At 36.3% G+C, this 21865-nt stretch overlaps 1 protein-coding gene across 1 annotated transcript in view; it reads right to left on the reverse strand.

Moving 5' to 3' along the window:
• Positions 1–10203: 10203 nt before the first annotated feature.
• The window catches only part of LOC140233063 (NXPE family member 3-like), a 71774-nt gene continuing 60112 nt past the window's right edge, over positions 10204–21865 (reverse strand). The window contains exons 5-6 of the mRNA XM_072313182.1: positions 12342–12403; positions 10204–10994 (exon numbers count right to left, since the gene is read on the reverse strand). Of these exons, the coding sequence (XP_072169283.1) occupies positions 10204–10994; positions 12342–12403 (853 nt within the window). The remainder of the gene's footprint in view (positions 10995–12341; positions 12404–21865) is intronic.

Raw genomic sequence — 21865 nt, forward strand, 5'->3', positions numbered from 1 at the left:
AGGCCTTTAGGCCCTATCAGTGGCGGATCCAGAGGGGCGCACCGGGCTCGCGCTCCTTTTTTTTTTTTGTTAAACCCAAAGAAATAAACAGGAAAAAAAAATGACAGGGAAACCCGAAAGTGGCACCAGATTTTTTTTTTTTTTTTGCTCCTCCCCCCCCCCCCCCCCCATCCCTTTACGGATTTCCTGGATCCGCTCCTGTATATTAAATCAAAGTTGAAAACGGTAGGCTCTATGTATAATTTCACTTCGTGTGTATAATCAGGGAGGTGCCCTCACCTCCCTGGTATAATGATCCGTAGCTCCACGGCCACTTCGTCCTCAATATCGTACTCGTGTTATCGTCCTCTTTTGGCTTGTTTCATTTTTTTTTTCTTTTGTGAACACTAATCATTCAGTTCACACGATCGTGAAATCATGATGATGATGACATAAAGACAACAATTCTTAAGTTTTTGGTATTTTTTTTTTCTATTATATTTCAGAGTAAGTATATAGGCTGTATAGTAGAAAAAAGTATAATACACATTTTGTAAATTGTATTTGTCAGAAAAAATAGAGGGCCTATATAAAATTATACCATCGCAAACTTGCATTTTCGGGAGATTAACCAAGCACTGAGACTATTAAGCATTTTGTCACGGCAAGCATATTCGAAGTCGGGTGCTGTAACAGCAAGATACTGTATAATGAAAGCATGGGAATCCGTCAAAAAGCATAACTATTATGCCCCCCCCCCCCCTACACACACACACACAATCGATGCCAAGAACAGAGTTTGCGCACGACGGACGGGGCGCTGTTTCAGCTCTCTTTGAACTTTTTGACTTAGGTGAGATATCCTAGAGGGGGGATCAGTTTATGCAATCCATGTCATTTAAAGTGCCAAAAAGGATAGGAATACAATAGAAATGAAAGACTATCTCAAAACAAAGAAGTTACCTTCAAAATATGTGGAGGGACCCAGCAGGTAGGTCTCTTTTCACTGCATAAAGTTACACCAGGAATTGTTAACCGAAGATGTTAGGCTATTATTCGCCTTGGGAATAACGGAACTTGTTCCGTTGTACAGCAACAATTTAACGCGCTGCCCATGATAATGGTGGTTCAGCATGCTCGTGGGAACTTCTCTGATTAAATGACACTGTGAACGCCGTGTGCAACGTCACGTTCAAGCTGAAGTTCTCTGGTACACAAAGAAAGATAACCTGTAGTTGTATAGCAGGCTAATCCACGTGACTCAATAGCTCCTATGTTCTTGTGCGACGAAGGATCATGCTGTTACTTTGATGCCCGAATGGTCCGATGCATTTTGCAAAGAGTGGCGCTCTAAAAACAGGTTCATTGATCTCCACCCTGCACACAACATGCCGCTACCCACTAATTTATTGTTCTTGTTCTTTTCATCCCTCATCCTTTTGTCTCTCTTGCAGGCCTACCCGTACCTTTTGTTGTTTGCATGAAAGTTCAGTTTAGTGATGTGTGAACTTGGGAAACGTCAACTCGTCTCGCACAATAATAGTTATATAGGGCCTAGGCATCGATAAAGTTCATATGCTTGGTGCATTAATTTAGAAAGGTATATCACATCAGATCCTTGGGTGTATTACATGCAGCTACTATAGTTGCTCAATGATGTAATATAAAAGTGGGATTTCATTTATGTATGTATGTATGTATGTATTTATATACGTATTTATCTATCTATTAATTTTTTATTTATTTATTTATTTATTTATTTATTTATTTATTTGCTTACTTATTTATCTGTCTATTGGTCTTGTTTTCACAGGGGGGCTCCATCAGTAAGTTGGACATTGATGTTCGTGGAGGCCCTGTAATATGGACAATAAACACATGTATTCATTAACATCAAAACAGCATGATATCCACAGGAATAATTTCAATACAAATAGGATACATACACAACGTATGATAACATATAAATGAAATGTAACTATATAGAATTTGTGACTGCAAAACTATGTCTAATACAGTACTTCTGATATACCACGCCACTAACCCCCCCCCCCCCCCCCCCCCGCTCCTCGCGATCGATGTATATACCCCCTCCCCCGGAAAAAAGGTTCATTCTCAATTCTTTGGAAAAATTGCTTTTCTTAATTTGTTTTTGGATATCTCGGCCATTTCTCAACCGATTTTCATCAAATAAACTTTCAATTCCTCTAAGAATTGTAAGCTCTTTTTATTCCTGATAAGTTGTTTCTAATTATCTTTTAGAAGTTGAAACCTAAATCCCCATCTCGACCAAAACCGTTACACCATCCCTTTATAGCTCCATCACAATAATATAGGAAAATAAGAAAGTGACGGGTTTTCAGACCTTGAATTGATCATGACTGTGAATGTGTTCACGAAACAGTAATTCGATCTGTCACTGCTTTCATACAAAAGGTAGGAAAACATATAGGCTTAATCCCTTTTGATAATCCGAAACTCCAAAACTCTATTTTCAGAAGTCATCTGTTGCTGAATCAAGACAATGCTTCTTCTTCTTCTTCTTATTATTATTATATATTCGGCTTTCATTCACAAATTTCATAGTACCTATTTCGAAATCAGAACATACACTGGAGTGGTAAGGGTGCACCAGGTTGGGCAGCCCGGGTCTGCAAAGAGCCAACTAAATGACTTGGGCCCTCAGGCCATCCTCCCCAACCCACCTGGTGCACCCAAAACAGTCAGTTAAAAAAAAAAATACAAATTTCATTAACAGGCGTATATTTAAACAAAAATAAAAACAAAACAACCTTCATTGATCTTTGCGTTTATTTGTCTTATTGTGGGGAGGAGAGAGTATACTGTATGCTAAGTCTTTCCTCTTATATTTCAGTTTATAAGAGTTATGATTGTATAACCTAGAAGTTGCTGACGGTTGATTGGCACATTATTACTGTAACTTCGTTTCGGCAATTCACTCTTGGAAATGTCCCAAACTATTATAAAAGAGCTGGTGGAGTTGTGAATCTCCCAAGAAGAGGAACTTGGACGAGGAGAAAGCTTGTGTGCAGCTGAAGACGTGTCAACACACATGACATATTATAGCTTTATGACGAAAGTACTCTCACTATGAACCCGGCAGGAAATGATCAATTAATGTAAACATGAACTGTCTTCTGACTTCTCATTCTGTGCTAATGTAGCTTCATAGCGGTGAGCGTTTGAGTAACTCCGTCAGCGACAAAGCCAGTGTCAGCTTTGTCACAACCTTACATAGAAGTAAACGTTGATATTAGTGACCAAAAGACCCTACTGTCCGTGAAAACATGTGAAATTCTATACTTTAAATGTTTTTCCGGTTTCTGTTAAATTCAGTAATCTATCTGTCAATACACTCATGCCTGTTTGAATGTGATCATTGAAATAGTCTGATAAAAAAGTAAAATCTTACAAGTTCAACTGTAAAATATTTGACTGAAATCAGATAAAATCGGACACTCGCCCTCCCGGTAAGTAGCAGTCTTTCAGTTTGGACCCAGACTGGATCTTGAGCATTATCAAAGTTAAAGGTCCTGTTTACCTTTGGGAGCAGTAATTCAAAAAATGTTAAAGCTATCACATTATTTTGATGCATATATTATAGGGTCTGTTGTATCACAAAACATCCTACCGTATGAAATTTTCGCAATAAATCCTAGAATATAAGGAAATGTCAGTATTTTTCTAAATAAACCATAACTGCAGACGGTTTTGTAAGGAAACTTTTTTTTAATTATAATTACTTACATTTTGTGTATTTAACAATACTTAACATCAATGATACGGATTCAATTTTTTACAGTGGTTGTTTCTATCCCTAAATCAGACACTTAAGAACTATTTTAAAGCAGTTATGCTGTGTTTTTGTTTCATCTGCAAATAGTAAATTGTGCTTTTATGATGCAATAAAGTCACAACCATGCGTATCAGGTTTGTGCAATCGCCTGAAAACAACTGCGAGTGCTCACAAGATACCAAGCGATCGGTCGTGCGATACCTAGAAAACAAAAGACTAAAAAAAAAAAGAAGAAAACTGTCTCAAACGGTCCCAAACTGGTTGCAGCAAAATCCCCTTGAGAGGGCGCTCTTCCGCTGACGGAACAACATGAAGATTGAGGATGCAGTTAAAAAAAGTGTCCATAGGATCTCAGTCTTCCAAGGACCGCATGGTCTCTGTAGAAATAGGGAGAGCCATCAGTTTTAGAATGATATCAGAATGAAACTGAGCATTTGGACCATCCCTTTAAAGGGATGGTACAGTTTTCCGTTGAGTTGGGACTTCGGGTTTCCAATTCTTATGATGATTTTTTTTTTTTTTTTTTTGGGGGGGGGGGGGGGATGAGACACCCTTTATGAAATTATGAAAGAGCATAATTCTGAGATGAATTCAACGTTCATTTGATGAAAATTGGTTTTGGAATGGCTGAGATATCCAAAACAAAGCGATACTAATAAAAGGTGGGACCTATCTTTTTTAATTAGGATCGCCTTGTTTTACTTAGTTTTTTGTATAACACTTCCCAGTCATTTCAAAACTGATTTTCATTAGATAAACTTCTAATTCCTCAAATAGACTTGTATGCTCATAAACATTTCATGAAGTGGTTTCTAAGTATCTCGGAAAAAGTTAAAAGCTGAATCCTCCCTTAAACCAATATATTCCATCCCTTTAATCCAAAAAATGAAATAAGGTTAGTTATTTCGAAAAGGAATTTTTTTTTTTCAGTGACAAAATACGGTGTTGTAATTTAGAAAATGGTAAGACCACCGTACTTCATTTTTGGGCTATCGAACCTTAATTCGAAATAGCAAATTCTATTTAATTTTCAGGTTAACAAACCTGGGGAATAAAACCCACAAATATAAATATTGAAATTAATGAACTCTATTTCATTTTCGGATTAACGATCGAAGGTTAAAAGATTTTTGTAAATGTCATTTTTCATGAAAAGTGCATTTTCCATTAATTTGATAATGTCTTACTTTAAGGTTTGAGGATAATTCGCCCTGCTTTCTAAAAGAGGTAAGGCATGGATCTTTCATTATGTTGGAAAACTGAAATTATTTTGAATTTTCTTATTTTCTTTATACCGGGATGCAAAATGACGTCATGAAATGTAAAAATATCTTTGTCCAGCAGTGATGGCACCAAAACTTTATAATTTCATAACTTTCGATTTGACTGTCCAATTTTCCTCAAAGTTAATAAAAACATTGACTGATGTGTTCTAGTAGTATTGCTGCGGTCACTCGATTTACATGATTTGTATTAAGGCTTTGGTTTCCATTAATCCGATAATGAAAAATTGTAACCTTCGGAATTAGAGTTTTTCTGTCATTTTTGTTAATAAACCTTAAGAATGACGAGCACCTAATTCAATTGTCGAATTAACGAACCTTAGGAATAACGAACCTCATTTCATTTTCAGATTAAAGAATTTTTGGAATAACGAACCTTCTAAATAACGAACAGTAATCGAAGACTCTTGACTTCTGAGAAACAGTGTATAGAAAATATCTCCGACATCAGGGATCATATCAGTCGATTGTAGTGGTCTCACAGCCTGAAAAATGTAATCTGTATTCCATAAAGGACAAGTTAACTTTTATAGACATGTGGACTGAATGAATGCAGCAATATTAGTAGAACACATCAGCGAGGGTTTGAGGAAAATCGGACAATCCGTTCAAAGTTATGAATTTTTGAAGTTTCTCCTGGATGAGAAGACTACTACAGGTTGTGATATCACATGACATGGATTGTGTAGAACGATATTTTTATAAAGAAAATATATAAAAAGTTCGACACATTTTAACTTTTCTCGCAAAATAAAAGAACACTTGACTTGCCTCTTTCAAAAGACAGGGGAATAATGTTACCCTTAACATACTGCTACGTCAATGAGAAGTCATGGAATCGTGCACTTGAAAAAAAAAAGTAATAACCTTTTGTGAATTTCTCTTTATATTTTCCTTATCATAATTCCTTATAATACCGATGCAACAAACGCACAATAAAGAACAAACAGTTTCTAACTTGTTCGTAATATCCCTTGATACAGATTGAAGAGGCAGCAGAAGAAAGGAAAATGAAGATGCAACTTACACAAAAGGGACGTCTCTGAGTCGTAAATGAGGATAGTTATAATTCATAAAGCGGAAAGAACATTCAGGAACACCAGCACATTGTGCAAATTTCAATTTCAATTTCAATTTAATTGTCAATTTGATTTTATATTTTTCTTTGAAACAACAAAAGTAAACATACATAATAGTTGACAATTTATAAAAATTCGAATCTAAATGAAAATAAAAGATGGGCCTTACATAACGCATAAGCTATATACCTTCTTAAAGGGGATGGCTAGTAACTGATCTGTGGGAATTAGTGGGAATGCTGGAGGATGATTGTTCCAATCCTTGTGGGATTCATTTAAGAGTACATTATATATCTATTGTTGTTTGAAAATCATTTGCTTCAGAATGGTCTCATATTCAAGTAATGTGCAGTTTAATGTTTCCAGGTTAGCGTGCCTGGTCAGTGACGGGGCATTAAACTGCACAATACTTGAATATGAGACCGTTCTGGAGCAAACAATTTTCACACAACAGTAGATATATAATGTACTCTTAAATGAATCCCACAAGGATTGGAACAATCATCCCTCAGAATTCCCACTGATTCCCACTGATCGGTTACTAGCCATCCCCTTTAAACACGGTTTGCTATCTCAAACAAAGGAACATTTTTAACTGTATTGGAAATGACGTATAACTCGTCTAGAAACACACAACTAGTGAGTAGGCCAGAATACAATAGATTAAGATATGAGTCCACCATTCAGACAGAAATGATAACATAAGTGCTGGAGGGGAGACTGACGTCAATGATGGATATAGCTTTAGTGATTTTTTCTTTCTTTAACGAGTGATTGGTTACTTTCCAACATATTTTTTCTTCGCTCTCTCTTTCTCTTTACATCATCACCATGATCACTGTGTAATTCTCACTGCACTTCTCCCCTCCAGCTCTTATATTAAAATTTCTGTCATCATTAACACTATAATTTTGTAGCAGCACTATGGAGGGGTATGTGTTTAATGTTTTCTCTGTTCACTGGTGTAGGAAAACATATAATAATTATTATATGTCCGCTCCTTGTTTTATGGCGACTGTTAATATTGCTTGTTTGCGTGAAAAAAAAAAAATAGGGGAAGACTTTTTATATGGATGAAGAACATGAATTGGATATAGCTTGCGGAGTTCGAAATAAATTTCAAACAAGACCACATCTATCAGAAACATAAAGTGAAGTAATTAATGAAATTCATTATATATATATATATATATGCAATTGTATTTGCAATCCCGAGAGACCATGAAATGTAGAGAAATAGTTTACAAAACAGATTATATATGTGTATATATATATATTGTATATATATATGTATATATATATATATATATATATATATATTGTATATATATATATATATATATATATACAATATATATATATATACAATATATATATATACACATATATAATCTGTTTTGTAAACTATTTCTCTACATTTCATGGTCTCTCGGGATTGCAAAGTTAAGATGCACTTGAAACACAATAGGGAGCTTTAGATTTACGACGCGGACGTTTAAGGCGACGATTGCGTTGTCCGTTCTTCTCTCTCCCTGCGTCTTGTTGCAAAGTGGCTTTCCACATTTCGCGAGGACGCAGCCTAGCGTTACACGAAGTAAGATGGTGTCCCATTGATCAGTGCATCAGGTAGCTCTCTGTGTCATGAAAAAAAAAAAAAAAAAATGGCCCAGGGCCGAGAACGCGCTTCACATACATGTGAAAAATTAGCCAAAGCGAGATCAATTTTGATAAGCGGTTGTGCGCATGCGCAGAACAGTTTTTTCCCTCTGAACGTCTGTGCGCGAAAATCTAAAGCTTCCTCATGAAGGGAAATGAAGATTACAATATTTGCTGAGGAAGGTCTAGGGGATATAAGGACACTTATATATATCTTGTCAGCATCATGAAAGACACTCGTGAGTACTTTAAATACGTCAAATTATTCCCACGACAGGTTACTTGTACACACTATCAGTTTAAATCCCGTATTGCAATTCCAAATCCTTCTAGTAATTCCTATGACGTTATTTCAAAACATCATCTACATTATATCTTAAGTAATTCAGTATTGCGATATTGAGAATTTCTAACTCTATGAAAGACAAGAAGATTGATTGCAGTCACATTAAGTATGCATTCAGATTTATTGCTAATATATTATTTTGCCTCATTTGAAGAAAAATCATCGATTCTAATTGGTTGTGTCTGAGGGGGATAAAGGCTACAATAACTTGCCTTCGCCAGCCCCATAGTACTGAACCACCCTCTTGTGGTGCATAGTGGTACGCACTATATGCCCCATAGTTCGTCTCATAACTGTAAATAATTCTCCATTTACACAGATGTCACAAATTAAAAAAGAAAGCCCAGAAAATCATACGAAAATAAATGAAAGATTCAATGTCTTCTATGTTTCATCTCGGAGTTACACGTAGCTCCATTCTGGTTTCATATTAAAGAGGCGACCATACAGGCACAGGAGCACTCCTTTGATTCCGTCCATACTGAGAGTAATCTCCCCCTGAGACCATACCAATTGGCTGATAGATAGAGCCAAAACAGTCATGATGATTTTGTGGCAACATACCCGAGAGCAGGAGATCTTCGAACACAATAATATCCAATACACATTGAATTCTAAATCCCATTAACACTATATTACTCCGTACTGCTTGTACCTCAAAATATGTTAACATAATTTCTCTCATGTACCTGTACTGTGTCTACGTCTCTGTCTATGTCTATGTCTATGTCTAAGTTCCATTAACACTGATTAAGTTTAGTTATCACCGATTCGCCATTTCAGAGATAAACCATTGCTGATTTGTCACATTTCTTATTTATTTAACGTGCAAGTGGACAGAAACATAATGTACAGCTGCCAGTACATCTCTGTCTCCAAATCTAGGTAGCACGCTTTCAACTCGGGTATTTAAGGCCTACATGGCCGGCGCCACGTTTTTAAAAGTGGCTCCAGGACCATATTTCTGGTCCCACTTCCGGGTTTCCTCAGCTGACAAAAAACAAAACAAAAACAAAAACAAAAACAAAACAAAACAAAAAACCTTCAGTGCAACTTTCTGCTGCCACTTCCGGGTTTCTTCAGCTGACGAGGAAAAAAAAAAAGGAAAAAAAAAAAAACGGTTCTGCCTACCCTGTTCATACGTATGCACCGTAGACAGTCTGTTACCTAGCCTCGAAAGGGGCAAATTTTTAGAGCGCTTCAGGGCCCTGGGGCCCGTTTCATAAAACTTGTTATCAGTGACAACTGCCACATTTCTATGACAAATTTGTTGCCAGCTAATCAGATGCCAGGATTTCAGTAGCTTGTCACATCTATGACAACTTGTCACTGATGACAAGTTTTATGAAACGGGCCCCGGATGTCTGTTCACTTAGAGCGCTCAAGAGCACTTCAAGAGTTTCACAAAACATTTCTTTTCCATTTTTTTTTCTCTTCGCTGTATTCAAGACTGTGTTGAATATGAAAAAAAAAAAAAAAAACAGAGAAAAATGGAATGTGGACTTTGTGGGAGTGGCCAACTTTAGTTATCGGACAGGTGGCTTTAGGACAAAAAAAAAAAAAAAAAGGTTACAGGAAACCCTAAACACAAACCTGCAGTCGTGCAGGCTGACTTTCACTGACAGATCTCATCCATTTCAGTAAGGCATTCAATGTTCCTCCATGTTAGCAGTCAAAATTTGGAAAAAAAAAAATGGGCAACCTGCCTTTGTCGTATTCAAAGTTAATGTGCTCGGTCATCCATGAAATTTATCAACATAAAGAGTTTTTCTTTCCTCACAACCAATATTTCGCTCTCCATTTGTTAGCAATAATGAAATAGCAGCCCTCTGATGTTGGATCACCTTTTTATATGCACTATATATATATATTTTTTTTTGAACCCATTTTCTTTGCTCAAAGTTTTCGCTATATATATATATATATATATATATATATATATATATATATATATATGCATATATAGTGTGTGTGTGTGTGTGTGTGTATGTGTTAACAGGTGTGATGAGACACGCAAGTACAAAAGTACTATCTGTTATATCTTTACTCCTCTGGGCACATGTAAGACAGTAGAGTTGATATGCCGCTGGAGATGACATCGCTGACAGGGTGAACATTATCCTTGTTGGAGTACGCTACAGTCATAGACCACTGGTCAATGAATCCTATGTTGGAGTAGTTTGCAAAGACCTTTCTCATTTTGAGGTCCAGGGAGCGGGCGTACCAGTCGCTGACGGAAAGAGCGGATCCCGTTCGTGTGTTGGCGCTTTTCAAGACGACGAGCGTTTTAGGACTACGTTTGTGTAGTCTTTCCACAGCAGCTCGGATCTGTTGAGCGCGATCTTCGTAGTGACTCATGTTCACAGTGGTGAGATGTGCCCAAAACGTAAAGGAATATACCGTGTCTGGTGAAGCGTCTAATTCATCCAGTGCATCGACAATATATTTCACCTCTGTCGCGTTAGTCAAGTTGTTACGTATAGGATAACCATGATGGCGATAGTGTACCGTGAAATTGTGTGTTTTACTTTCAGCTAACGATGGACCTACCTTCCAATTGGATTGCTTAGTTGGTGGATTTGGGGAGAGTTCCTTAAGGTTGCTGACAAGAAATTCATAGTACTGCCTGGATGTGGAATCACCATGGAAATACAACGCTTTGTTTCTAAGACATTTGTAAGCTTCTGGGCTCTTGAAAGTACGTAGTCGGCAGTAGTTGGAAAACCATCTGCCTTTGAGAAAAAAGCCAGCAGCCATTGAAGAAGAGTTGATGAGAGATCCAATTCGACAAGGAGGAAGGTTCTTGTTTGGGCAACCACGTTCATCAGAGTATTCTGAGAGTAAAAAAGTGTTGAAAGCAAGATGTTATGAAAGCAAGATATTATTCGGGGGGGGGGGGGGTTCAGGTGTGAGTTTCTTCCATTTGTCTCCCTCTACCAATGGAATTTGATTAAGATCGCAACTGCTGATCTGTAAATTAACAAATGTCGGGGAAAAAAAAGGAACCATACACGGGACTCGAACCTGTCATCTACTGCTTTCCGGGCTGCGACACTACCAGCAGGCTGACCCTGGATGCCGGCAGTGACACGATGAATATGAAACATTAATGCCCAAGCTCCGAAATTCCGACATTGTTATGTTAAGTAGTCCAAAGTGGATTCAAAAGCATATTAAAAATGAAAGCAAGATATTATAGGATTATAAGAAATATAGTTACAACAGGGAGGTGCACTTCCCTGGTTAACAAGAATGAAAGCAACAGTGAGAATGGTGATAAAAAAGAGTTAGAATTTGAGGGCAAAATGAAAAAAGAAAAAGAAAAGGAGTGACAAAGATGAACAGGAAAAATCGAACAATCAAAATACACGACATATACTGTATTTGTAAATGAAAGTACACTGTATGCTCAATAATTGGATCAGAACAGACAAGTTGAACCATTACAGTAGTCAGTTTTGTTGAACTGGACACCCAAAAAGAAACAAGAGATTGGGCATGGGACCATCCTGTCATATTTCATGGTCGACCATCCTGTCATATTTCATGGTCGACCGCCCCCATCGCTCCCCCGCTACGTTCTGCTGTGTTTTGTCAAGTATACACTTCCTGTTAAAGTCAATTTGAATTTTAAGTGGGGCCTACGTATATCTCCTGCAACCCTTTAATCTTCTCCATGCGTTTTATATCTGTTTGATGCACCACTTAGATGTGTTTTGTGGGCAATTGAAAAGGAAGATAATCATGAATATAAACAGGTATCAGATTATTCCATGTACTTGGCTTCATCTTATTGCGTCACACAATTCAAAGAGAAAGCTGATGTGTGAAGGTTTCTACAATCACACAGAACGACCACTTGCATGCAAAATTAGGAAGTCTAAGTAATTAATTTCAATTTGTTATAAACCAGAATGCACCTTATTTTGCTTTTTATATATTAAACTTGCTCATGTCACTTTGACCCTCGAATTAACAGAGACGCGCTATCTTATCTTCAGTCCCACCCATGTTTTGCCCAAACGATACAGGTTTGAAATTCATTCTCTGGTCGAGACTTGTTGAAAATCTAAAGGTTATGACCATTTCAGAATATCCTCTACATTACAATCCAGAACAGATATGATAATGAAAAAGCAAGATATACTTTATCTGTGTTACACTTATCATAATCTACTTACTGCTGTACTTGTTGGAGACATTCACATACTGGGGTCCATGCACAGGAATTGCTGCCTTAACACTAAAAATAAATAGTGGGAGAGAACACACGCAATATACCTCGTTAGTTTGTAACATCAGTTCTGAACATGCAGGATGTTACTGGTCGGAAGGGGTGGGCCTACATAAACCCTTACAATAAGTATCGTAATGATTTCTCAGCAAACAAATTCAGACATCTGTTCAAATGTTTTATTTCATGCCATTTATTTAGTGATGATATCTTTGATGATAATAATAATGTAACATACACTTGATTTGTGCTGTCAATTAGGTCATAATAGAAAATACATTGCACCTGTATTTTGCCTTTGTATTCACGTGTACCTAAAAACAAACAGGAGTATACAGTCATGTTTGTGGGCGTACAGATGTATATATATGTATATATATACATTGTCAGCAAAACTTGCACGAGAGACGTGGCTGTGATGTTGAGTAGCAACCCCTTTAATTGAGCTTTCGGGCTAATTGCCCGTCTTCAGAATCTATACAATGATAATGTATATATAACAATAGCATTTCAACAAAATCAACCACAGTGTAAAATCATACTAAACTTAACTAACTTGCAATATATCAATTCTATACACGCAGAAATATACTTAAACCTAACACTAACTACAAAACATATACGAAAAATGCAACACATTTTTAACAAATACCAAATAACAAACAGGCATAATATTACTAAATACAATCACAGAACGGTTGCTGATGAGTACGGTCTCATGTATGTTGTCTGTGTAAGGATTATAACCGGGTGTATGTGTGTGTGTGTGTGTGGAGGGGGATTCTGTGATGAGGCTCGTTCCCATTTAATCTATCATTACCTACAAATACTCTTTTTTTAAACTTCCAACAACATAAAAAAAACATAAAAAACTTTCAAAATGTTATCTAGTACACTGCTTATTATACATACATACACACTCGTGAACATTAATAATTCATACACATAAATCTATTTACCCATATACCTACTTACATACACCAACATTACTTCAAGAACAGTTCAACCTTCCCTTATTATATATGATACATTACATATATATCTACATACATTTATTTAAACCTCTACTCGAAATTCTCAGTTCCTATCTAACCAAAATATATTCTGGGCATCTCAATATATATAAATATAAATATTCATTCCATACTGACATTTGAGTTATCTATATACTATATCTACATAATACACATACATACACCATCTGCTCAATACTTCACAATAATTCAAATAATTAAATACTACACATGATATATTTACATACATACCTGCATCTACTTAAACAATAATTCAAAATTCTCAAAAACATATACATATATTTACATACACACTTACATCTACTTCAACAATTACTCATAAATATCAATTTCTAACAAATAAGAGGTGATATTATGGTTCCACATTGATTCCGTTTGGGTGGAGGGTCTTTCTTGTCAATCCAGAAAGATTCTCTGCGTAGTGTTGTGTCGTGTGTTTTGCTTTCGATTGCTTCAAAGGCTGTGAGTTCTTACTCACAGCCATTGAAGCAATCGAAAGCAAAACACACGACACAACAATGGAGCGAACACACGACACAACACTCCATTGTTGAAGAATCTTTTCCCTCATTTCAGTCTTGTTTTGCTGATGTGCCTTTTTCAGACGGAAAGTCTTTGAATAAATACAGATGATGAGGAGCAGCAAACCTGAGATCATGACAATTTTTTTTTTTTTGTAATTGCTGATTCGCACATTTTCGCACACGCATAAGACCTTGCCTAATGGCAAGATATACCTGTTCTCTACCATTACCGTCCCTATTTCACTTTGCTCTGGAATAAGCTGCGGAAAAGTGAAATATTGAGATCACAAATGACAATCATTCTGCAAAAATGTTAGCTTTCTTTTAAAAACTGCCTGCTTCTTCCCAAGCGAAATTGTTTGAAGTATGATTTCCTAACATACACCACAACTGCACATTCACTTTACTTGTTTTTTGCGAGTTATTTTCTTCTGCGCATATAGTTTTAGATTTCTCAAATCTCTTTCTTGTTCTTCTCCCGGCTTGCTGGCGGTGACGATCATGGGATCAAAGCAGTGAAGCATGCTAAAAATGTCTTTGTGGCGCTTTTGAGATATGTACAGGTGCATTATGCATTATTTAACGATACGATGAATGTCCATGTGTATTAGGTCCATGGTGTATGGGAGTGTTTTGTGATGTGAGGTGTGGTACGTAGTTACGTATTTCTGATAGTGTGTTGTTGATTCTTGTGTACAGTGTTGTTTCTGTTTTCCCGACGTACTGTTTGTGACAGAGGGAGCATGTGAGGAGATATACGACGCATCTGGATTTGCAGTTGATGTGTGAGAAGATCTTGAATTGTCTACCTGTGGTTGTGCTTTGGAATGTTGTAGTTTCTACGATGTGTTGGTGGAGGTTATATCTTCGTGAGTTACAGCGGAAGAATCCTTAGGTTTGGATGATGGCGTGCTGGGAGAGGGATCGTTGGCGTCCACGGCGGAAGGAGATGGTCGGAGGTTGGGGGAATAATTCCCGGGTGTTGTCAGATTGTTGGAGAGTCTGGTGGTGTTTGTGTATGATGTGGGGTAGTTTGGCGGTGGCAGCTGTATAGGGAGTATAATATGATTGGAAAGAATATGTCCTGTTTGTCTGTGTCGTCTCCGTTCCTGCAGGAGAGAAGTTCATCACATGATGTGTGTCTTGCCCGTGTTATCTGGTTATGAACCATTCCTTTGTTGAAACCTCGTTGGGTGAAATGTGGTGCGAGTTGTTGTAGGTGGTGTTCCAGTGAGCATAATATGCGTGTGACGCGTATAAGGGCTTGGCTGTAGACAGTACCCATGAAAGAGTGTGCTGGGTAACAGGATGTGGGGAGGAGGTATGTGTCGGTGTCAGTGGACTTGTCGTAGAGTTCTGTGTGAAGTTGTGAGTCTGCGTGATTGACTGTGACTGTGACATCGAGGAAGTGTGTTTGTTTGGGTGAGGAGTCATAATGTATGTGACTTTTATGGTTGGGTGTATATTGTTCATTTTCTCGGAGTGATGCAAGGGAACGGGGTGAGCCATTCCACGTACATTCAGGAAGAAGATGTCATCAATGTAGCGTCGCCATGAAGTTTTGAGGAGAGGGAGATTTGTCGACGATAGTATGTCATGTTCTACTTTGCCCATAAAGATGTTGGCGTACGTGGGGGCTACCGGTGTTCTCCCATAGCGGTCGCTCCCTTGGATCTGTAGGTAATGTTCACCATTAAATGAGTGTGATTACGAGATGGAAGAGGCGGAGGAGTTGGTCTGTCGGTGGGTGTGTATTTGTTCTCGTGTGAAGAGAGCGGGGTGTGGTGTGTGTTGATGTCGAGGATGTGGTTAAAGAAGTGGGTTGTGTCTTTTAAGTAGGATGGGAGTCGTTGTGCGAGTGGTCTGAGGTAGAAATCTAGGAACCTAGAGATTTCTACAGTTGGGCACGAGCAGCCGGATACGATCAGTCACCCTGGGTTGTTTTGCTTGTGAATCTTTGGAAGGAAGTATAGACTTGGACATACTGTTGTTGTTTTTGTTTGTTTGTTTGTTGCTTCTTCTTTTTTTACCAGATACATCTTTTTTTGTGTGTGTCAGAGTCCAACATCCAATGACTGAACTGCATCTTTCACTTTCTGAAAGTGTTGTGGGGTGGGGTCTGCGTGAAGTTTTGTGTACGTGGTTTTATTATTGATAATTGTCTGTCTCCTTCTGCAATGTATATTATGTGGACATGACGACAACCAACGCACTTTATCAGCCGGTTTGATAATAATGTCTTTATTGGACTTCAGTGCCCTCAGTGCTTTCCGTTGATCTTTTGTGAGATTATCATTGTGTCGCGATGAGTTATACGATTTAGCATTGTTCTCCATTTCTGATTGTATATTGCTGAGGTAGATGCTCAAGTGGGGGTTGGTGATATTATTGTGGGTGACCACAGGTTTGCTGGTTTTGGTGGAATGAACGCGTGTGTGTTGTCTTGCGTGTACCGAGGCAGGTCTGAGGACTGGAGGTGTTAGCGTTAGCGTTTTCTTTTTCTTTTCTTTTTGATCTGTGCTAAAATGGGTTTCAGAGACATTTTCCGTTTAAACGATTCAAAGTCTTTGTTGATAGATTGAACTTCAATATGTCATTATTGTTGTTACATCAAGACCTCTCAACGCAAGCGGACACATGGAAGATTTAGAAGGAAAAGACAAGGAAGAGAAACATAAACATGTAAGAACAGTATTTTTTATATTGTCAAAATGTACCCCCGGACTCCTTAGTTGAGAACTCCAAGGTAGCCACTGTGAACCTCTCTCACCACAAATTATAACTAGCAGAGACGAGTTTACTCTCTAAAAGTCTGAATTTTGTCCCATGCCCCCTCAAATTGATGTATGTATGTATGTAAATAAATGTATATGTTTTTGAGAATTTTGAATTATTGTTTAAGTAGATGCAGGTATGTATGTAAATATATTATGTGTAGTATTTAATTATTTGAATCATTGCGAAGTATTCAGCAGATGCTGTATGTATAGATAACTCAAATGTCAGTATGGAGTGAATATTTTATTTTATCATTTGATATGCTCAGAATATATTTTGGTTAGACAGGAACTGAGAATTTCGAGTATCATATGCATAATCTATGTATTATTGGAAAGGTTGAAGTGTTGTTAAAGTATTGTGGTTGTATGTAAGTAGGTATGTAGGTAAATAGATTTATGTGGATGAATTATTTATGTACGCAGATGTGTATGTATGTATGATAAGCAGTGTGTTAATGTGTAGAAATTGTACATAAAATTTTGGAAGTTTTTTATTTTTTTATGTTGTTGGATATTTAAGAAAAATGAGTATTTGTATAGGTAATAATAGATAAAATGGGAATTCCCCCTCCACACACACACACACACACACACCTATATACACCCGGTTATAATCCTTACACAGACAACATTTTGTTTTTTGTTTTTGTTTAAACTGAACTTCTTCCCCATAGAGCACTATTGATCAGCAGAGTATCATTTATTTCCGCTTCTGACGAATTAAACAACATACCAGCTTACATTTAAATCAGATTCTAAAAATTTTGTATAAGATAAACAAACGGCTGATGTTTTTGACGATCGGGACAAATTCAATTGGTCTGGATTTTCCTAAACTACCAGTAGATAATGTATACAGAATGAATTTTTTTTTATTTTTGTCAAGACAGTGTCCGTACACAGTTATAAATCACTCAAGAATGTCCCGTTTGCACTCTTGTAAACTTGTGAACCCTTTCATTGTAGTTTGACACAAGAATTTTCCTCCAGATGTACATTCCTCCTTCATGTCTCACCTTCACTAGGGAGGTGTAAATGCATAGACGTTCGAAGGGGCTTGTCAGCATGACTCTGTTAAACAACCAATCTAATTTTTTTTTACCTTAACTGTTAGAACACCTCGTTCGTATACTATTATTGGAGTAATTCTATTTCTGTTATTACCATATAAGCGCCTTGTCTTCTTTTATAATCATTGTTATTTCATATTACGCATACGAATTTACCTCACCAACGTTAAGTGTAGGAGGATTCCATTTACTTTTGTAGACATAAATTTAGCGAGACTACATGATGTAACATTTGTTCTATTGTATAACATAAAAATTCTTTATTTTTGTCAAGACTGTGTCCGTGCACAGTTATAAATCACTCAAGAATGTTCCGTTTGCACTCTTGTAAACTTGTGAACCCTTTCATTGTAGTTTGACACAAGAATTTTTCTCCAGATGTACATTCCTCTTTCATGTCTCACCTTCACAAACTATCTCTACGTAAATGCATAGACGTTCGAAGGGGCTTGTCAGCATGACTCTGTTAAACAACCAATCAATTTTTTTTTTTTTACCTTAACTGTTAGAACACCTCGTTCGTATGCTATTATTGGAGTAATTATATTTCTGTTATTACCATAGAAGCGCCTTGTCTTCTTTTATAATCATTGTTATTTCATATTACGCATACGAATTTACCTCACCAACGTTAAGTGTAGGAGGATTCCATTTACTTTTGTAGACATAAATTTAGCGAGACTATATGATGTAACATTTGTTCTATTGTATAACGTAAAAATGTATCAGTATCATTATTGTTATTATCAACGCACATGCACTGCACACCCCCACACATGCACACACTCACATTTACATTCACGCACAGACATTGCAACGTACTACACAAAATACATGGCCCCAGAACAACCATTCTCAACTTTGCACTCAAATCCTCATGACTCATAACAACGATCATCCTGACCAGGGTATCATAAGTAATCACAGTAAATACTACACTATTTCGGATTTCAATAATATGTTCCAATCTTCACTTGATTCCACTGCAAGTCATGTTAATAATTCCTGTAGCAATTCCACAAATAGGAATGATGACACTAATTATAACCCCATTAAAGATTTTAGCTTATTCCACTGGAATGCTAGAAGCTTAAACAAAAATTTTGATTCATTTGAATTACTCCTTCTTTCTTTACAAAATTTTCCCTTTTCCGCAATCGGTATAACTGAAACTTGGCTAGGGCACATGTCTCCAAATTTGTTTAGCCTTGATAGATATAAAATATTTCGCTCTGATCGTAAGAGAGGTAGAGGGGGAGGGGTAGCCCTATATATATATAAGGAATTGCGAGTAAAAATAAGAACTGATATTGATATTGAAGGTTGTGAAAGCCTGTTTGTGGAAATCATTAATGATAAAATGAAAAATAAGATAATTGGTGTTATATACAGGCCACCAAATCATAAAACCGAAATGTTTTTAGAAAATTTTGATGAATGCCTCAACACGATTACACAAGAAAATAAGGAAATTTATATTATGGGCGACTATAATATTGACATGACGAAAATAGATACTTTAGCGGTAAAATTAAAAACTATTCTTTTTTCATATGCTTTCCATTCCCATATTGATAACCCAACAAGAATATCCCAAACATCTAAAACCTTGTTGGATAATATTTTTTCTAATAACTTTTCTGTAAATAAATTCATTAATGGTATCTTATATTATGATATATCTGATCATTTACCGATATTCATTATTCTTCGTTATTCTGAAAACGTCAAAAGTATTTCAAAACCAAGGCCGATAATGTACAGAAAAGAATCAGACGAGAATATTGAATTACTTAATCTTGATTTAGTGAAGGAAGAATGGCAAGAAGTGTATCTTCAAAATAACGCCGATAAAGCTTATGATATTTTCTTAGATAAACTTTTATATTATTATCGAAAAAACATTCCTTTAGTTAAGAAAAAAACACGCAGAAAGAACAAACATCCCTGGATTACAAAGGGAATCATCAATTCAATAAAAACCCGTAATAAATTGTATAAACTGGCGATTACTACCCACAATACAAAATATTTTACAGATTACAAAAAGTATAGAAATATACTCAGTAATTTGATTCGTATTTCTCGTAAAATGTATTATTCCGATAAGTTTGATAATCAAAAGGATAACGTAAATGGTTTATGGGAAACTATATATGAAATAACAGGTAAAAATAATAAGGAAACATCGTCCGTTTTTTATAATGACAACAAAGAACTCATAAACCCTGATGAAATATCTGATGCTTTTAACTCATACTTCGTAAATATTGGCCCCCAATTAGCTTCAAAAATAAAAAACAAACATGTTCATTCAAACTTTACTGAATTTCTTCCACCAAACTGCGACAAATCCCTTTTCTTTACCCCAACAGATGAGGAAAAAATACTGGAGATTGTTAACAGATTAAAGCCAAGTAGATCTAGTGGCCATGATGAAATAAGTGTTTATATACTGAAGAAAATCATCAAACAAATAACCACACCTTTATCTTACATTTTCAATCTTTCACTGTCTTCTGGAATATGCCCGAACTCATTAAAAATTGCGAAAGTAGTTCCAATTTTCAAAAGAAAAGACGACCCTTCTCTTTTAACAAATTATAGACCAATATCGTTATTACCTAGTATTTCTAAAATTCTGGAAAAAATTATTCATAAACGCCTGTACATTTTTCTTCATGTAAATGACCTACTTATACCTAATCAGTTTGGATTTAGAAAGGGCCATTCCACCGATTTAGCTATAATTCAATTGTTAGATAAGATTACTGAATCTTTTGCAAATAAAAAACATTTTATAGGAATTTTCATGGATTTATCAAAGGCTTTTGATACCATAGATCATGATATATTAATTTACAAATTAAAAAGATATGGTATTCGTGGTTTACCACTTTCTTGGATTATTGATTATTTATCCAACAGAAAGCAATATGTACTATTTATGTCATCTAAATCCCCGAATTCTAATATTGTATGTGGTGTTCCCCAGGGATCAATTCTTGGCCCCCTACTGTTCCTTGTATATATTAATGATATAATAAATACATCAAAAACTCTTAAATTTATACTTTTTGCGGATGATACTAATATTTTTTACTCCCATGAGAACCTCGAAACACTGTTTAATACTCTGAACACGGAAATAGACAAAGTCTCCCGATGGTTTATATGTAATAAATTATCTCTTAATGTCTCTAAAACAAATTTTATATGTTTCAAACCTACTGCTTCACAGAACATTAACAGCAGTTATAATATCAATATTGATGGATTATCTTTAACTGAAGTAAGATCTACTAAATTTTTAGGAATCACAATTGACTCGAGTTTAACTTGGAACGATCACATTCATAATATCCACACGTCTGTCTCAAGAACTGTAGGAATTTTATATCGACTGAAAAACTTCATTTCTCAAAATTCCCTGACTATTCTATACAATGCATTGATCTTACCACATATCACATACTGCAATATCGTTTGGGGAAACTGTGGCTCAACTAAAATTAATCCAATTCTTACTCTCCAAAAACGTGCTGTACGTTTGATTACCAATTCCCGTTACTTATCCCCATCCAATCCCCTATTTCATCAACTAAAAACATTGAAAATTGAGGATCTTCACACCTTTCAAACTGCTGTTTTTATGTATAAATATACATTTAATTGTCTTCCAAAAATTTTTGATGGCTTCTTCACTCCAAATTTCACCGTTCATTCATATCCAACACGTCAGTCGTCCGATTACCATCTCGAAAACCCCAGAATCATTTTAGCTCAAAAATCTTTAAAGCACAATGGACCAGATATTTGGAATTCTTTACCCCCTAATTTAAAACAACGTACGTCGTTGAACATTTTTAAACGAGAACTAAAAAACACCCTCATAATCCAGTATACTTCTGACACATAAAAATATTCATACCACCTGGTCAACAAACACCCTAAACAATGAGTTCACGGCCATAACTGAAGTAATATTCACCTCATCACACTGATACACAAAATAACACTCAACGTACAAACCAAGATTCATCCCAACACAATGCACACCGCA

The sequence above is a fragment of the Diadema setosum genome, chromosome 9 (assembly GCF_964275005.1).
Source record: "Diadema setosum chromosome 9, eeDiaSeto1, whole genome shotgun sequence".
NCBI lineage: Eukaryota > Metazoa > Echinodermata > Echinoidea > Diadematoida > Diadematidae > Diadema > Diadema setosum.